This window comes from Siphateles boraxobius, unplaced genomic scaffold, assembly GCF_051911475.1.
Source record: "Siphateles boraxobius isolate OS27281-9 unplaced genomic scaffold, OSU_SipBor_1 8, whole genome shotgun sequence".
In the NCBI taxonomy this organism is placed as follows: Eukaryota; Metazoa; Chordata; class Actinopteri; order Cypriniformes; family Leuciscidae; genus Siphateles; species Siphateles boraxobius.
The window spans coordinates 30,781,418-30,800,109 of record NW_027509208.1 but is presented as its reverse complement, the minus strand read 5'-3'; the positions used below and the strand labels follow the sequence as shown (position 1 = coordinate 30,800,109).

Genomic DNA, 18,692 nt, shown 5'->3' with positions numbered 1-18,692 from the left:
ATTTACAACTTCTTGTGACACAGCAGGAGCAATTTACTGTTAAGGTAACCTACTTATCAACATCCACGGATATATTTGAGCTCTTATAACCATTATGGTGAATAAAAAAAACAATACAATTCAACACAATACAATAGTCTGGAAGTGAAAGTTTGCCTAGTGTTCAACATTTGAATTCCTTACACAAGCACAGCACCAACATTTGCAAGGTAAATGAGGTTTGAGTGACCAGGAAACAGAGGTATTTCTAAAGTAAAGGCCTTATGAACACATACATAGACTAAAAAGATGCAATGAGATGCTATATAGCAGCCTTGACCATCAGCTGATCTCAGAGCTGTGACAATCAATGCATCATCAGTCACAGAATCATAAAAGCACGCACATGAACACACAGTAGGCTACACACACACAAGAATACACTTATGTTGGGAATGAGCTCCCATGTTTTCCTCCGCAATACTACCCGGACGTCTTTGCTAAAATTAACAATAATCCCAGTCCGCTTTGTTCAACTGAACCAAACACACCCACATCCAACTTAATAGCCAAAGTGAATATGATGTAGAGATGAAACTCACCTCCGTCGCTCGCTGCCCGTGCAGTCAGTCGGTGAAGTGTGTAGTGTAGTGTAGTGTGTGTGTGTGTGTGTGTGTAGGTATTCGCATGAACTCAAACCCGGTGTCCCGGATGTTGATCAGCCTCCACTCCCGGGATGAAGTCCACGCTCCATTGTGACGTCACGCGCGTCCATGGGAAGCGCGCCTGCCTCCGCTCCTCGGTGTGGGATGGGCTTCATCTCATGTGAATGAGTCTCTTATTAGCTGAAAGTGATGCATACTGTATGGTTGGACTGTTGATCTTGAATGCCTTGTTTGTTAAATGAATGGAAAATATCGCACTCTAGTGGTTTTCCATTGAAAATGCATGCAGATACATGCACTACTGTAAAATATAGATTAGTGATTAAAATGCGAATATCGTGTGATTTACGCTCATTTCCTAATAATGTTGATGCAGTTTAAATTATTTTGCTTTTAAATGAAAATAGAAAAACAAGACAGCCATATTACTGGTTATTTAATCTTCCCATAGTAGGCTATGTGTTATTCAACCATGTTTAGCTCAAAGACGCATTTTCTCTTTGCAGAGAATGCACTGTCAAAAGTGTTTATAATTAGTGGGTAAGTTAATCTAAACAAGTAAGAGACAAATATAAATACAGAGACAAAATAAAAGTGAAAAGATTATCCACATTAGATTATCCAACTCTTTTGAAACAGTCCAAAATGAGCAGGTGAATTGGTAATAGTTGAGGGTATCATGTCTGGGTGTAAAAGAGCTTCTTAGTCTTTTTAAGCAAAGATGGGTCATGGCACATCACTTTGTGCCAAATATCATGAGAGAATTGTCAAACAATTAAAAAATCACATTTCTCAATGCAAGATTGCAACGAATGTATGTCTTTTATCATCTTCCATACATAATATTGTCACAAGATTCAGGGAATCCAGAGAAATCTCAGTCTGTGTTGGGTAAGGCAGTAGACCTGTTGAATGTGCATGACCTTTGAGCCCTCAGATGGCATTAAACAAGATACTATCATGCTAATCCGTTAAATACAGACACATGTGCTCAGGAGTAATTTGGAAAACCATTTTCACTGAACACAGTCGGACTCTGCATTAAGAAATGCCACTTGAATCTCTGTTACGCAAGGAGAAAGCTTTACATCAGTTCTATGTGGAGATGCCGGCGAGTTCTCTGGGCTTGAGCTCATCTCAGATGGTCTAGAAGACAGTGGAAATGTGTGCTGTGGTCAGATGAATCCATGTTTCATCTTGTTTTTGGGAGAAAATGGACACGAGTTCTCAGTCGCAAAGACGAAAGGGACCAACCAGACTTTCACCAGCGACAGGTGCAAAAGCAAACATCTGTGCTGGTATTGAGGTGCATCATTGCAAACGGTATGGGTAACTTGCATTATTGTGAAGGTACCATTGACATGGAGGCATATATTTGGATTGTACAGAGACATAAACTGCCATCAAGATGACATCTTTCTGGGAAGCAAGACAATGCCAGGCCTCATTCTGCACGTGCTAAAACTGAGTGGCTTCTAGACACTCTGCACCATAGAAGGGATGTGCCTGCCTGTTTACTGCAGTCCAGATATGTCTCTTATGGAAAATGTATGACCCATCATGAAAAGGAGAATCGGGCAACGATGACCACAGACTGTTGAGCGGCTGTCTTGTATCGGACAAGATTGGGCAAATATTCCACTAGCAAAACTCCAACAATTAGTATCCTCTACTCCCAAATGATTAAAAAGTGTAATTAAAAGGAAAGGTGATGTGACACAGTGGTAAACATGTCTCTGTCCCAACTTTTTTGGGGTGTGTTGCAGCCATCAAAATCAAAATTTGTTCATATTTACAAAATACAATTATGTTGGTCAGTGAAAACATTGGAAAACTTTTCTTTGTACTTTTGTCAGTTAAAAAAAAGTTTAAATAGAATTAACAAATCACAGATTCTTGATTTTATTACATTTTACAAAATGTCCCAAATTTTTCTGATTTGGGGTTGTACATTAGCCTACTGGTCACACATAATTTATACACAAAAACAGGATCCCTTCAACAAAGACACTGACATTGAGTCAAGTCAAGTCACCTTTATTTATATAGCGCTTATTACAATATAGATTGTTTTAAAGCAGCTTTAAAGAGATAATAGGAAATTAATGCAAAGATTGTTTTGGCCGTACAGCAGCTGTAGAAGAAAATAATTTAAGTACGTTTTAAAGTCAGATTTTATATAGAGGGTTAGGAGCCACTTATTAAAAAAACATTTAATGCACGACAATGGCGTTTTGGTGACCTCAGAATGCAAACTTTGAAGAACGTTTCAAAGTGCAAGTTTTTGAAAACAGGTTTTGAAAGCAATACTGTGATTATCACAGTGTAAACTTTAAAAAGATGAATCAGTGAAAACGGTGATGGGGTGCACATGCGTATTACGTGTTTAGTCATATAGGTATGCGCATTTGAATGTGTATGTGTGGGCGGGGCGTAGTCTTTCTTTACAAAGTGACAATGCCAATTCCTTGTCTGGGATGCATAATACATACAGCGTTTTTAGTCGTTTCCGCGGATACGTGTGAACGGGAAACATTTTCATAATCTTTTCATCTGTACAGAGGAAAAACTTTTGTCGTGGGAAAAAAAAAACGTTTGTCGTGTCGATGAGGCCTTCACATAATCTCGGCTGACAGAGGATGCGTTGAGGCCGTGTCTAGATACAGGTCCACCATCTGATATGGATACGGCCCACATCCGGCTGACTACAGTAAACCTCGGGATAAACAGAGAGACTAATATTCGCGTAGATGCTATTCTTATGATGTAACAAGTACATTGAGTGTTATGGGAAGTGTTCCCGGTTCCGGCTAGTTAATGCAGCCTATAGGCTGATACTATAAGTACATCCCAGAGATGTCTTTTTGATGTCTGCATTTACATCTGGAAGAAATATTTTTTGATGAGTGTTTGCTCATCTGCAATACGTCTCTAGGACGTTTCCTGTTAGATGTCATTTAGACATTTAGAATATGTCTTTAAGATGTTTATCAGATGTTTTTACATAGCAGATACTTTCCAGATTAACATATCTTTAGCAGACATCTTACAGACGTAACTGTACTATAATAATCATTTTACATGATTTGTATAATAGAAATTGACCATGTGCTTTGTGTATGTTTGAACTGACAGAGTGTGTCTGCTTCCCGGACATTGTTAGGAAGATTGTTCCAGAGTTTTGGTGCTAAATAGGAAAAGGATATACCACCAGCAGTCGATTTTGATATTCTAGGTATTATCAACTGACCGGAATTTTGAGATCACAATAAACGTGAAGGAGTATAATGTGTTAAGAGCTCGCTCAAGTACTGGGGAGCTAAACCATTTAGTGCTTTGTAAGTAATCAGCAAGATTTTAATACGATGTTCAATAGGGAGCCAATGCAGTGTTGACAGATCCGGGCTAATATGGTCATACTTCCTGGTTCTAGTAAGAACTCTATAGCGGCTGCATTTTGGACCAGCTGGAGTTTATTAAGTGTGCAGGGCAACCACCCAGTAGAGCATTAATATAGCCTTGCATGAACTAACTGTTCCACATTTGTCATTGAAAGCATGTCGTAATTTAGATATATTTTTAAAATGGAAGAATGGGGTTTTCTCATGCTAGAAACGTTAGCCTGGGAAAACCCAGATGAACTTCCGGCAAATTTAGATTTGCTCTGCAAGTTAATCTGGTGAAGAGCCCATTCAAGCTCATTTCCAATCTTTCCAAATCGAGGCACCAATCACAAATGTTGAGGCGGGCTTTACAAGATGACGATCGATCTGATTGGTTTTAAGGTCTATTCAATTGCGCCCAGAGGCATTTGAGTGACGTCCATTGGTGACACCCCTTTGGAAGTGAGCTGTGAATGAACCTTCCCCAGACCCCTAACTCAGTTACGACTGAGAAGGGTCTGGTTTTAACCAGGCTATAGAAACATGGCTGTCAAATGAAAGATTGGTATCAAAGAGCACACCCAGGTTCCTAAAGACTTGACAGAACATCCATCAAGTGTTAGACAGTATTCTAAGTTATAACATATGGATGTTTTTGGTCTAATAAATAGAATATATGTTTTTTCAGAATTAAGTAGTAGGAAATTACTAGTCATCCCATTTTTTTAGATCAGCTATGCATTCTGTTAATTTTGTGAATTGGTGCGTTTCGTCTGGGCGCAACGAAATAATGAGCTGAGTATCATCAGCATAACAGTGAAAACTAATGCCATGCTTCCTAATGATATCTTCCAAGGGTAGCATGTACAGAGTGAACAGCAACGGTCCTAGTACTGAGCCTTGTGGTACTCCATACTGAACTTGTGATCAATATGACATCTCTTCGTTTACTGTTACAAACTGATAACAGTCATATAAGTATGATTTAAACCATGCTAATGCAATTCCACTAATTCCAACATCATTTTCGAATCTATTCAAAAGAATGTTGTGGTCGATGGTATGTAACACTTAGATCCAGTAACACTAGTAGAGAGATACAACCACGATAGGATGATAAGAGCAAATCATTTGTAACTCTATCTCAGTACTGATATTGTCTAAATCCTGACTGAAAATCCAGACTGAAACCGTGACCCTAAAACCGCGATACTACCCGAACCATGAGTAATTTGGACCGTTACACCCCTAGTATTTATGTCACATATTCAAATACTTTTTTTTTCAAAATATGTAATGTTATGTTTCCCCTCATAGGTGGTTGGCCAGGTTCATGGCTTATAACACTTTGACGAAGAAATTAATGGAAAAAATCAACGCCGCTGAAAACTCTATTTGGCGAGTACAACATCACGTGTTGTCATCCGGTAATTATGGTTATTATAACATTGCGTAAATTCAGCAATAGGTCATCCCTAGGGCCCCCAGGGAAGCATGTGTAGCCGCAACTCATGACTATGCCAGGTGTCACGGTTTGGTTCATGTTCATGTTTTGGTTTATTTTAGTTTTTTTTGTAGTTTTCAGATGCCATGTGATTCCCTTATTTCCGATTGTTCACAGGTGTTTCTTGTTGGTCATTATGTATATAGCCCTCATGTTCCCATTGTCTCTTGTCTAGTTTTGTTGGTTGTAACCTGCTTTTGTTGAGTCTTGTCAGTTCACGTAATGTTCAGGTTTATTTTCAAGTTATGTTCTTAGTCAAGCCAAGTTCTAGGTATTATCTTGGTTTGTTTATCTATATTTTGTTTAATAAACTGCACATGGGTTCTCATTGCAACTCGCCTCAGTGGACTATATGTTACACCAGGGTTGTGATGGACGAGTACAGGGGGCTCTGTAGTGCCCCCTAGATTTCAGTGTAGTGTAGTGTTGTGTTATTGTCTTGATTTCAAATTTAAACATTCAATATGGTGAAATAATAAAACTGACTATTTTCATAAACTGATCACTGATTTTGGTGCTGTACTGAATTTTAGAGGTGTGTGAGTTTATCCAGTGAAAAAATGTGTGTGCGAATATATGTACTATCGCCCGGTACTTTATACAAAATTGAATATATAAGTTTGCCCAACTTTATCCGCATACATACAGAATCACGTAGGGTGATTTATATTATATTGTATTTCTGCTGCTTTATTGCTTGCACCATCGCAAAATCTAACTATATTATTGCCCAGTTCTAATCTGCTAAATGCACCTATAAGATATGAAGACATTTTCTGAATATATAAAGCATGAACATGAAGATGATTTTCTGTAAAGTTGCTTTAAAACAATGTATATTATGAAAAGTGCCACACAAATAAATTTGACTGGTTATTTTTCTTGTGGCTCTAGAGTCATTAATCGATGACACTAAGTTATGACGTCACTTTGTAGGATAACTCGGAAGTTAGCGGCGCATGGGTTCCCTCGATCGAAAAGCTATGCATTTTCCCCATAGACTTTTGGAAATCACAAAAAATAAGATCTGTGTTCAACAAAGAGTTGTGACCCTTACACATTTTGTCTATCAAGATAATCTTTACAAGTTAATCCAAAATGTATACATTTTGAAGCCTATATAAAGTTTAAAAAACCACAAGCAGACACAATAAAGTTTAAAAAACCACAAGCAGGTTATGACTGGTGTGTTTTATGTCATAGATCAAAACGTGAAAATATTTAGAGGTTTTGTTAACCACAGACCTTATTTCAGGCGATTTAGCAAAAACCCATTCAAAAAACCCATAGACTTTAGGGCGAGGGAACTGGAAGGAACTCACTTCCGCGTTTTGGCCTTCAAAGTGACGTCATAACTTCGGCACTCTATAGGTGACAGCTGACCTTGTCCAGCTCCACCTCTGTGAACCTAGTGGGTAGAGCTTAACCTAATTAGGTTTAGGGTTTGGTGGGACCAAAACATCATGCAACCCGTTGACCTCCACTTGAGGGTTTAAGTTCCTAATAGACCTGTAAATTAGTACAAATTAAATTAAATTTGTAAACGCATTCTTACGCATTTTTTAATTTATTTTATTTTTTTCCTTATCATTTTGTTTTGTTGAAAAGCATAACCAGGGACCTAACCAGTATGTGCAGAGCCTCTGCTTTTATGTAACAGTAGCGAAGTTTCCATCCAAACCTGTGAATTTAACTTTTACGCAAAATTGAATAATGGCAGAAAAGTTGGTGCAATTGTGGAAGAAACCATTGCTCTTTTTTCCTACATCCTAAAATGACTTGCGCAGACGCTGTCACAATAAACGCCGTCACGTTCTCTTCCGTTCGGATGCTGGTGTTTTGGAACACAATTTCAGTTTCAGAACCGCCAAAACAACATTTGAGATGCTGTGATGCGATTGGGCTGCTGGTTAGTCCAGTTATCTAATCACATCCTCTGTTGAGGCAAAGTCACCTGAGTTTGTTGCACTTCGAGGGATTTATTGAGGAAATGTGTTTCCATTGTAGTTGCTGCACGTCTTATCGGATTAAAAGTTTATCCACCTCAATTGACCGCATACATTTTTAATGCATGTTTTTAGAACTAGTTTTACTCTACATTGCCAATGTAATAACCAACAAAGAGAAACGATAAATCATGCAGATAACGACACAATTTTACCATTTTGATTATTTTGAATAATTATTGATGTTCCTTCAACTCAAAGCATCTAGATACACACAGATACACTCTTCCATCTTTTGATTTTTTATACCATGTAATGATACTTAATCAGTGGCTACTCCTAAAAGTCTACAGCAAACAGGGAAGTTGAATCTGACTTTAAGCTTCACGCGTCTGACCAACTTAAGTTCGATACTTTGCAGAACGTTTGAAAATCATGTGATAGTGCTTTGAAAAGACCTATACTCAAATGTTGTGAATCAATTGAAATAATGCAAACAAGATATTCATAAAGAAGCAAGCCTAATTTTTGACACATAATATTATTGTATTAGACAGTAAAAAGGCAAATGTGCACTCTTGAACGGCAAATAGCAGAACATTGAAAAATGTTTCAATTGTTCAATTAATAGTTCAGTTCTATTTCGTTGTAATCACAAAGTTTGCTTAGATACTGATTTTACAAAAAAAAATGCATTAATTTCCTTCAGAGGCATTCATTCCCAATGGAATACTAAACAGTTCTGTATTTAATCCTCTAGGCACATTAGAGAAAATCATCCAAGATGAACATATGAACTTTTATTTCACAAATGGTTCAAAATTGAAATCCGATGCATTAAAATTAAAGGCAAAACTCAAAATGCATTTAAAAAAAAAAAAAAAAAAACCAGCAAAGTAAAAGAAAAAGCTTAGCTTATGTACACTTCAATACAAAAACAAAACAAAAAAACACTTTTTTTTCCATATTTCGCATCATCGAAACTATAAGAAATAACGGCAGAATTGTCCAGCAGCGAACAATCACACAAGGCCCTGATTGGCTTTTAGTGTTTATAAGTCATGTGATTGTAGAAGCGTAGCAGCGTGGGCGGAGCTCAGGAGCTGATTGGAGGGATTAGATCAGCTGACTCTAACGTGTCCTCGTGCGGACTGTGGCCGGCGTCCGAATGTTTCTCGCTCTCCAGGCTGAGCTGCTGCTGAGTCTGAATCTTCAGAATGAGCTCCTTGATCTCTTCCCGCTTGGTTTTCATCCTTTGCTGGGGAAACCAATCCAATAAATTCATCGGCAGATCAAAGCTTGGAAGAGGATTCTTTGAAAGAAACAAACAAAAAAAAATATATTATTGCCTTAGTTACAAACGAAAAAGCCTAAACTGAACAGTTAATTCAATATGGATATGAGAGTCACTAAACAGCTGTTATGTATATTTCTGTTTTGATCATCTGCATCCTGAAGCAACTTTTTTACTGACATAAGGCAAAAACGTAACCATAACACTGTTGTGGGGCTGCAACTAACGATTATTTTGATAACCGATTAATCCAAATAGAATATCTCTTTAATTAATAAGATGGAAAAATATTAATGTTTTTAATTGTCCTCCAAATGATGAGCAATTTGAAAACAAATGAAACACTGCTCATAAGTCATTCTGAATAGACACATAACCAACATATTTATAAAGCCAACACTTGAGATTTACAGTTTAAGAGTCAGGATTACTCAGATTGTTATTAATATGGACATATATAAGCTCAAACATAAAAAATATTAAGAATTTATTTTACAAATATAATGTGTATGTGGTTTAACTTATATCCACAATTAAAGTGAAGCTACAAGTCTGCTCAGTTTATTTCAAGACAGAGGATTATATATCTAAACTATGCAGTTTATGAAGCATTTTGTAAGACCATGTCATGTGAGTTTTCAGAAAAGGCTGATAAGATGCTACTAAAAGATGTTTTTGCCCTGTAAACACCGATTTGCAGTCTATTATCTAATGTCTGGTGAGGAGGAGAACTGCTCTATTCATGTTCTATTGTTCTCACTCAACGAATCTTTGAGACTTAATCTTTGAGACTGAATCCTCATTATTCTTTTGTTTGTATTCAGCCATTATTAATCTTTGTTCTAGCATTATGGCTTGCCCATCTACACCACTTTCATCCCACTATACATTAATCCACATATCATCTGAAATCTTTCTAGAAAACAAACAAACAAGTATATTCTTGGGACCTTATGTGAATTCTTTTAACAAAATAAATTGTGAAATAGATATAGCTCCTGGGGCATTGAGCCTCGCATTGAGCACACCGCCAGGCAGCGGCATGCAGTGACAAAGCGACATGATCCCATTCATTTTCAATGGAGCGCTGGCGAGCTCCTGCGACAGTGAACGTTGGCGACAGAACGTAGGCGTGTCAAGTGACAAAAGTTCAGAAATTTCTACATTATGCAAATGAGAAGCGAATTTTGCTAGTGACAACCAATAGGAATGAAGAAGAAATTAGAATGATACCTCAGTTTTATATATCAGTGATTTTCTATATACAGTATTTTCTATGGCCAGATGTGCAGTCTACCAATAACATTAGAACAGCAGCACTGGGAATGCCCACAAGCGACTCACAGTACAGAGACTAGCGACATGCAGCGACAAAGTCACTGGCGGTGTGAACGGGGCTTTAGAGCTCTGCTTTTAGCATCAAGCTACATAACACAATTTAAAAGATTAATTAAAACAAGCATGTAACGTCCACAAACGGAGGGAAAATAGAAGACTAAAAGTACAGATACATCACTTGAAATGTACTCAAGTAAAAGTACACAATTTTTAAACTAAAAAAGTTTGGAATTCGTTACTTTAAACCCCTGGAGCTTGGTTATTCAGTTCAAGAAGAGACTCTGAACCACAACTCATTTATTATACAAATGTGTCATTAAATGTCTATAAATGTATAAAACGGATCTGAGATCAGATAAATACCACACAGACACTAGTTCATGATTTCACAGGAATCATCACCCCTGGTGGTGAACCAATGTCATTTCGGCAACAAAGTCTTGTTTACTGAAATCATGTGATTTTGGCAGTTTTGAAAGCACCCATTGCTAGGTATGTGTGTTTGCGCAAAATAGAAATAATCATAAATTAATCATTATGTGCTGAAGAAAACGCATCTCAAAAGCATTAAACACAAACACATCCGTTGAAGCATGTGACGGGCCACCATGTTAAACTACACGCTTTAGTTTTGATGCATTCTCATGTTAGAACATCTTGGATGGTGCACTTTTGTCCCGCAGCAGCTCAGTCTGAGAGGAGTTTTGTTCATATAACCGCATTATTCATTGCTGTAAATCAACAAGCACAGTAAATGCACAGCGCATAATCAATTAGTCTGAAAGGAAAGCTTAAGGAAAGCTTAAGGAAGTCAATGCTGGTCCCCATTCTGATCACGGTTACACGTTCCTTTAAATGATACTTTTATAGTACTTCAGTAACCTTTATAGTTACTGAATGTAAAAACGCAACTTTTTTGCCAAATATCAGGATCATTTAATACAATTCTTGCAAAAAATAAATAAATGTATAATAGCCCGTCTCTTTTTCCAGAGCCCATTTGATAGATCGCAAAAGTCCCGGTTATATGAAACTTTTCCAATTTTTATATTAAATCCTGGAAACATTGTGATGTCATTTGTCTTAACAGGGCTGTCTGGGATGTATGTGAATTTAAGCACATTATACGAGTAAACTAAATGATGCAACGGCAGAAAAGTTCTAGATGTTTGGGAAGCTCAGTGATTCACTCTCACCTCGAAGAAGCTCTCCACGTACTGCAGCACGTAAACGCCACAGTCACTGAAGTTATCCTGCTGGGGCACACGAGGACTCGAGCCCTTCATCACCTCTTTCCCAAAACTCCTCTGGGAGCCCTTCTTCACCTCCCACTCCACCTCTAGATACCTGCAAAAACACTCACAATACTTACACCAGCATAAATGAGAACTCAAGGCGACTCGTGTTATTGTTTAAAGACTCAAAAAACATCACATCACAAAAACATCTGTGATCATGAAATCACACATCCATGTCGAATATAGGTTTTATTTTCAAGTAGTAACTCACTGTCGCAGCGTTTTCACCACAGTCGACCGTGTGGGTCCACGCAGAGAGTCCATGATCAGAATGCAAGGCCTGAGGATTTCAATAACATGAAAATGAGTGCTAAAAATGTACACAACCATAACAAACAACATGTATTGTATTCAGTCGATCCCAAATTATTTTTTAACCTAAGCTGAGAAATTGAACTGGAATTTTAAAAGCAATCTCAATTCAATTCTGCATGGCTCAGGACCCTGGTTTGTGCTTCTGCCTTTGATCATGGCTCATATTATAATGTAATATAACTGACTGAAACTGCTTTCCAACTGAAGACAAACAGGTGTAACGTTTATCGGACAATCAAAGTTGACACGCTAAAGTATGCAATTACATAATATGCTTAACATTGTTCATTTTTCCACACCGTTGACATTTGATAAAACTGATTCACTGTTCGGTGACATTTAATTACCATATTTGATTTGGTTGACTATGCAAATAGGGTAATTATTATTATATAAACAATTAAAATATTGTTAATTACAAAAAAAACTGAAATAAATTAAAATATATTAAAAAAAATATTTAGAAAAAATCCAAAATAAATTAAAATATAAAAAAATATTTGAAAAAATTCCATAAGTTTGTAATCTTGTAATTTTTGAAAGAAGTCTTCTGCTTTTGTAACGTTATACACTACTACCATTCAAAAGTTTGGGGTCAGTTAGAAATTTTTTTTGTGTGGAAAGAAATTAATACTTTTATTCATCAAGGATGCATTATAAATGACAAATGCTGTTCTTTTTAACTTTCTATTCATTCATGAATCCTGGAAAAAGAATTGTACACAACTGTTTTCAACATTGATAATAATAGTCAGAAATGTTTCTTGAGCAGCAAATTAGCATATTAGAATGATTTCTGAAGGATCATGTGACACTGAAGACTGGAGTAATGATGCTGAAAATTCAGCTTTGATCACTGGAATAAACTACATTTAAAAAATGTTTAAATAGAAAGTTATTTTGTAATAATATTTCACAATATTACCGTTTTTACTGTTTTTGTGATCAAATACATGCAGCCTTGGTGAGCAGAAGAGACTTCTTTTTTTAATCATTAAAAAAAAATCTTACCAACCCCAAACTTTTGAACGGTAGTGTATTAAATGAAAAACCTTCACTAAATGAATGTTGCATTGGCAGTAGTGTTCATTTTACCAGCTATTTTTTAATTTAGCCTTATTCCTGAGTCAAAAGTACTTTATAGTTTTATCACATTTAGTCAATCTTGTTCTGCTTTTGTTTAGTTAGGGAAAACTTAAGTCATTTTGTCATGCAGCATAATGGTTAAATCAATTATTTTGCTCAAAATTATAATTGCAACTTTTTTTGTCATTTAAGAAATGTATTTTTACATTTCATTAGAATTATTGCACTTTTCCCATTTAAACAACAGCAAAGAAAGATGTTTGTATTGTCAGAGGTTGCGTAATAGCATTTAAGCAGGACCGTGACCCTCCAGGAAAAGGTTTGGACACCCCGTCATAGAGGATTGTACAGAAGACTGTTATATTTTGTCGTCTGTTTTTTTGGGGATACAAATAAAGACAAGTTTTGGTTTATTTTTACCTACATTTTTGTCTCGTCTTTTTTTGTCAGCGATATTGCATGTTGATATTGCCACAGTTATTGTTTAATGACGTTGGTATCGTCTGTCATCGCCTTGTGTAATGCCTAGTTCACACAACAGGATTTTAAGCACGATTTGTAAGTTAACGAGATCGCCGACAGGTCGGGCTGTAATCGCATGCAAATCTGCAGGTGATCCGCGCTCGCCAATCTTTATGTGTGAAATACTAAACGACGCATCAAAAACGCTCACTGACACCTCGCCGCCTCCAGAAAAATATCTAGCATGCGAAATATCTGGAGCTGTCGGCCAACTCAATAGCGTTTGGTGTCCCGTGTCACGATGAGCAACAGCCAATGATCAGCTTGTTATCACATTACACAAGCCTTTTGTATTTGATCGTTGCCAATAGGGTCGGGCGATGTCTACCAATTTGGTATCAGACGATGTCTACAGTGAAACATCACGATGGACGATGATATCGGGAGGGGGGTAACATTCTCATTTCCAACTAGATATTTTCCTCTATATCTCATCAGCAATTTCGATTTCGGCAAACTCTGCAGGAGCTGACCACTGAGGAGCAGATGTACAGTGACGTGACATCACTGCCAGATTAAAACTGCTTTTGCGTTATGGCTGGCGCTGAGCCAAAGACGGACGCGCTCAGTGTAGGCTATATCACAACTGTTCAGTGTTTTTAACCACATAATGTTTATTTTAGGTTTCAGACATTTAAATACATGTAATTTATACCAAAACAATACATTTATAGTCGATGCCGGCTAAACATCGTGATGTCTGTCAGCCATCACGATGGACGATGGACGATGATATCGTCCATCGGCCCAACCCTAGTTGCCAAACCACAACACGAGCAACAGCTGCTTTTTCATTATAATCATCTTCTACTCACAGATTCGTTGGGTGACAGAGTTGTGGTCAGCTCGGGTAGTGTGTAACCCCCTGTTGCAGATCATTTACGTAGTGTCACGAAGTGTGAAAATCACAACGACTTCAAGACTCCAAGCAAGTCATGCAGTCTAAACAGCACACTGATCTGCCGATGTTTAAAGTTGTGTAGTGTGAACTAGACATTAGTCATTGAAGTAAAATTACTACCTGTAAATGAAAACCAAAACTGACCTAAAACTAAAATAAAAATTAATAAAATAAATATATATATATATATATATATATATATATATATATATATATATATATAAATAATTAAAATGACATAAGCACATAACAAAAATAACTAGAAATTATACTAAAATGAAACCCCCTCATTTCTTTTTTCGGCTACGTACTTTCCAAAAAAGCTGCTAAGCTTTTCTCTGAGTGTTAGCATTTTTAAGACTCGCCATCTTCTAACATTACACTCTGACACACTGTATTTCTTGGCTGCTTAATGAATGTTGTTTGATGACTCCGCTGCGTTTAAACGTAGTTGGCGCTACCCATTGTTGAGGGTGTATTACTGACATGTAGAAGTCTGGACCCTGAATATAAGACAACCCCATTTTTTTCAGATGTATTTACAAGGAAAAAAAAAACACTGTCTTGTATTCGGAACAATTCAGTACAATACAATATATTATGTTCACAATAAGCGAGGAATATTTGCGCTCACTGTTTGCAGATGGTGGGTTTGGACGTCCACTCCGCTCGGTCAGAGATCCCAGTGTCATCGACCAAAGTGCCGTCATCGCTGCACTCATCCTGAAAACACAGATAACAAGCAACATATTTCATCATGAGAGAACTCTTGGGTAAAGAAAAATAAACCGCAATGTTGGAATCTAAAATATGTTAATTACAATTTCTGTTAGTCAAAGCAGCCCAATGTAACCAGCTGTTTGCATGAATAACCTTTTTAAGTATTTACCCTACTGTCAAGAGTTTATGGTCGGTAAGATTTTTTAACTATTTTGAAAGAGGTCTCTTATGCTCACTAAGGCTGCATTTATTTGATCAAAAACACAGTGAAAGCAGTAATATTGTGAAATATTTTATTATAATATATTCCTGTGATAGTAAAGCTGAATTTTCAGCATCATTACTCCAGTCTTCAGTATAACATGATGACTGGAAATCATTCTTATATGATGATTTGCTGCTCAAGAAACATTTCTGATTATTATAAATATTAAAAACAGTTGTGCTGCTTCATATTTTCGTGGAAACCTTTCTGATGAATAGAAAATTCAAAAGAACAGCCTTTATTTGAAATAGAAATCTTTTGTAGCATTATAAATGTTGTTACTGTCACTTTTCATCAATTTAATGCATCCTTGATGAATAGAACTATTAATTTCTTCCAAAATAAATAAAACACTCTTACTGCCCCCAGATTATCCAAACTGAAGTGAATTACCGGACATGAGCTTTGGTCATCAGAGTATTGGTTGTCATCTGTTCCGTAAAACTCGATTATTCGGTGTAAACCATCTGCAATAAAAGCCAAACAGAAGTCAAGCAGTGACACTTGACAGCAGACAGCCTCCGCTGACTGGTGCGGTTCACGTCTGCTCACCCGTGTTCTGCTGTCTGTTCACATCAGCTGCAGATCTGTGTGGGACGGCTGTATGCTGGCTGTGGTCTTCCAGCTCATCTGAACCTCCAGCTGAGGGTGGGCCGCAGGAGACCGCAGTGCTGTGGACTGGAGCTTGAGGCTGGTACAGTGGGTTTGGCTCAACATGAGCCTTCTTGAGACCCGGAAAACAGATTATGGCCAGATACCAGTGTGCACTAGATGGACATAGAAAGACGGTCGATGAGATTACAAGTCGATTTAAAAACATGATAATATGGGAGTATTATTTTTGAATCATTGGGATACTATTATAGGTAATGGGATACATTTTTTAATTAGATTTGGGGTTTATATTTCAATTTCAGTAAAAAGTTTGTCATTTTTTTGTGTGCAAGTGCCCCATTTTGTTTTTTCCAATATTATCCTTTCATGTAGTGTGCAATGTAGCCGTTTATGAATGTAAAAGGTCTGCAAAGTTTCAAAGATCAAAGTGCACGACAAATAAAGGTATTGTTACCTAAAGAAAGGATTGATTCTGAACTGTTGAAACGATTCGTCAGTAATTCCAGTCTCACTTCCTGTTAAAAATCTACATAACAAATTTGCATAATGCCAGCCTATTGTTTTCATTGGCTGCCCGAAAAAAGAAAAAAGTCTACTTTGGCCCTCAAACACTGTAGTTGTAACAGAGACTGGAAGAGTTTGGTTTGCATTGTCGCCCTGTCGAGAAGACCAATAACAACAGACTAGACCATTAGACCAATCAGAGCAGAGTAGACCAAAACAGACTGGGCCGTCTGACCAACAGAACAGAGCAGACCAATCACAACAGACTGGGCCGTCAGACCAATCAGAGCAGAGCCGTACAATCACAACAGACTGATCAATCAGAGCAAAGTAGACCAATTCACAACCGACTGGGCCATCTGACCAATCAGAGCAGAGCAGGCCAAACACAACAGACTGATCATCTGATCAATCAGAGAAAAGTAGACCAAATAACAACAGACTGGGCCGTCTGACCAATCAGTGCAGACCAATCACAACAGACTGGGCCGTCTGACCAATCAGAGCAGACCAATCACAACAGACTGAGCCGTCTGACCAATCTAGGCAGAGAAGACCAATCACAGCAGACTGGGTCATCTGAGCAATCAGAGCAGAATAGACCAAACACAACAGACTGGACCATCACAGCAGACTGGGCCATCTGACCAATCAGAGGAAAGTAGACCAAACACAACAGACTGGAACTAGGGCTGGACCCGAATATTCGAATATTCGTTCGGTGGGTTGGTATTCGATTTTCAATTTTGGGATTTGAATATTCGGGGGAATTATTTTTTTTCCCCCGCACCCCAGGCATCCCCCTCGAAACGGTTCTCATGTGCGCTTGAAAATGTTTACACTATAAAATCTGCTGAAATACAATATTCTTTTTTACAATTATCTTAGCTTAGCTGTTTTTATTAGGATCGACAGAACCCAACCTTGTTATATAATATATTTGCTTATTCTTAGTCTACTAAAGTGTTCCCTGCACCTGGAGTATTCTCGGTCTAAAGTGCACAACTCAGGGAACTACACTGCGACCAAAATGGTCGCATATGCGACCTTTTGAAATGCCATTGCGACCCTAATTTTTAATGGGTCGCAAATGTATCACTGATTATTTTTTTACCTACCTACCTTATGTTTTAGGCAATATGCTATGATTTACTATGAGCATTTATTAAAACAGAAATGTGTATTTTAAGAATATGTTTTATATCGTGCTCTGAGCATTCAACACATCAAGTTGGCTTAACCCTTGGGGACTAAGCTCTTTTTGGTCCGTTTTCTCTATTTTTACATTTGGGCTTATAAACTATATGTAATGGAGATGGAACACTATGTGTTTGGTATCTATGGATTCAGAAGACCCTAAGCTAACATAAGCACACATGTAATATGTTTATAAAGGAAGTATGAGTGAAAATGTACCATAAACTAGAGAATTTCAAAAACGGAAATTTGATTTTTGGCATTTATTTTTCTGTAAATCACACATCACACAACAATAGTGAACAGTTTTTGAACAAAAAATATATTTGTCAAAGCCTTTGCTTGACAGATATGTGTAATTGTTAAATAAAATGTGTAAAGAACAATGAAAAATTTAACTTTATTTACAAATAGTCCCAGGCGTTTTTCTTAGGAATGCTTATAATTTTCTAAGCAATGCTTTCTCCTCGTCACTATCCAGTAATTCTTCCAGAGCTTGTTCCACCGTAAATCGTTTACTGCTTGCCATCATAAAAGTGCTAAAACAATAAATAATGCTATAATTGTATGTGTGTATATATATTATAATTATTCTGTCTCTCTCTCTCATATCTCTGTGCGCTCTCGTCCGTTCGCTTTCTGTCGTCTCTGCCACGAGACGCTGTTTGTGTAATAGTATATAGTACCACCCCTTGCAAGGCTACAGAGTCCTCCGATTTGCTAGAATACGTCATGGTAACCTTCCTCAGATTGGGTAAGAAAAATATTCCTCCATCGGCTATAATTCCATTGGTTGTTGCTCGTGAATCTGCCAAACAACATCGATTTCATTGGCCTTTGACGAAGTGGTATTGCGCAACAAGGAAGTGTGTATACAAGCCGGGTAAGTTTGATATCACTGTTTTCAGCGGAATCTGAGAAAGACGGCAAAAAAGACCCACATCTCTCTATCATTAATAGTTTTTAAGATAATTACACATTTGTAAAAGTATGTCATTTTGGGCGGTACCGCCCAATCCGTCCCCAGAGGGTTAAGCCCCGCGACCCCCCGCACCCTCCCGGAATGGTATAGGCGTAGCCTAACGTTGATTTAAAACTCTCGTTAAGACACACGCAGCAATCGCATATTATATATATGAACATAGCCTACAATCTGCATG

The 18,692-nt window shown here is 37.4% G+C and overlaps 2 protein-coding genes across 13 annotated transcripts in view; both read right to left on the bottom strand.

Moving 5' to 3' along the window:
- The window catches only part of myo6a (myosin VIa), a 66,618-nt gene extending 65,874 nt beyond the window's left edge, over positions 1-744 (bottom strand). For all 3 annotated transcript variants that reach the window (XM_077219626.1, XM_077219627.1, XM_077219628.1), the window contains exon 1: positions 582-744. The gene's annotated coding sequence lies outside the window, so the exon portion shown is untranslated. The remainder of the gene's footprint in view (positions 1-581) is intronic.
- Positions 745-8,002: 7,258 nt separating this feature from the next.
- The window catches only part of senp6a (SUMO specific peptidase 6a), a 64,889-nt gene continuing 54,199 nt past the window's right edge, over positions 8,003-18,692 (bottom strand). For all 10 annotated transcript variants that reach the window (XM_077219637.1, XM_077219638.1, XM_077219639.1 and 7 more), the window contains 6 exons: positions 15,769-15,983; positions 15,610-15,683; positions 14,866-14,954; positions 11,619-11,687; positions 11,306-11,456; positions 8,003-8,789 (listed from right to left, as the gene is read on the bottom strand). In XM_077219637.1, the coding sequence (XP_077075752.1) occupies positions 8,574-8,789; positions 11,306-11,456; positions 11,619-11,687; positions 14,866-14,954; positions 15,610-15,683; positions 15,769-15,983 (814 nt within the window). In that variant the 3' untranslated portion in view covers positions 8,003-8,573. The remainder of the gene's footprint in view (positions 8,790-11,305; positions 11,457-11,618; positions 11,688-14,865; positions 14,955-15,609; positions 15,684-15,768; positions 15,984-18,692) is intronic.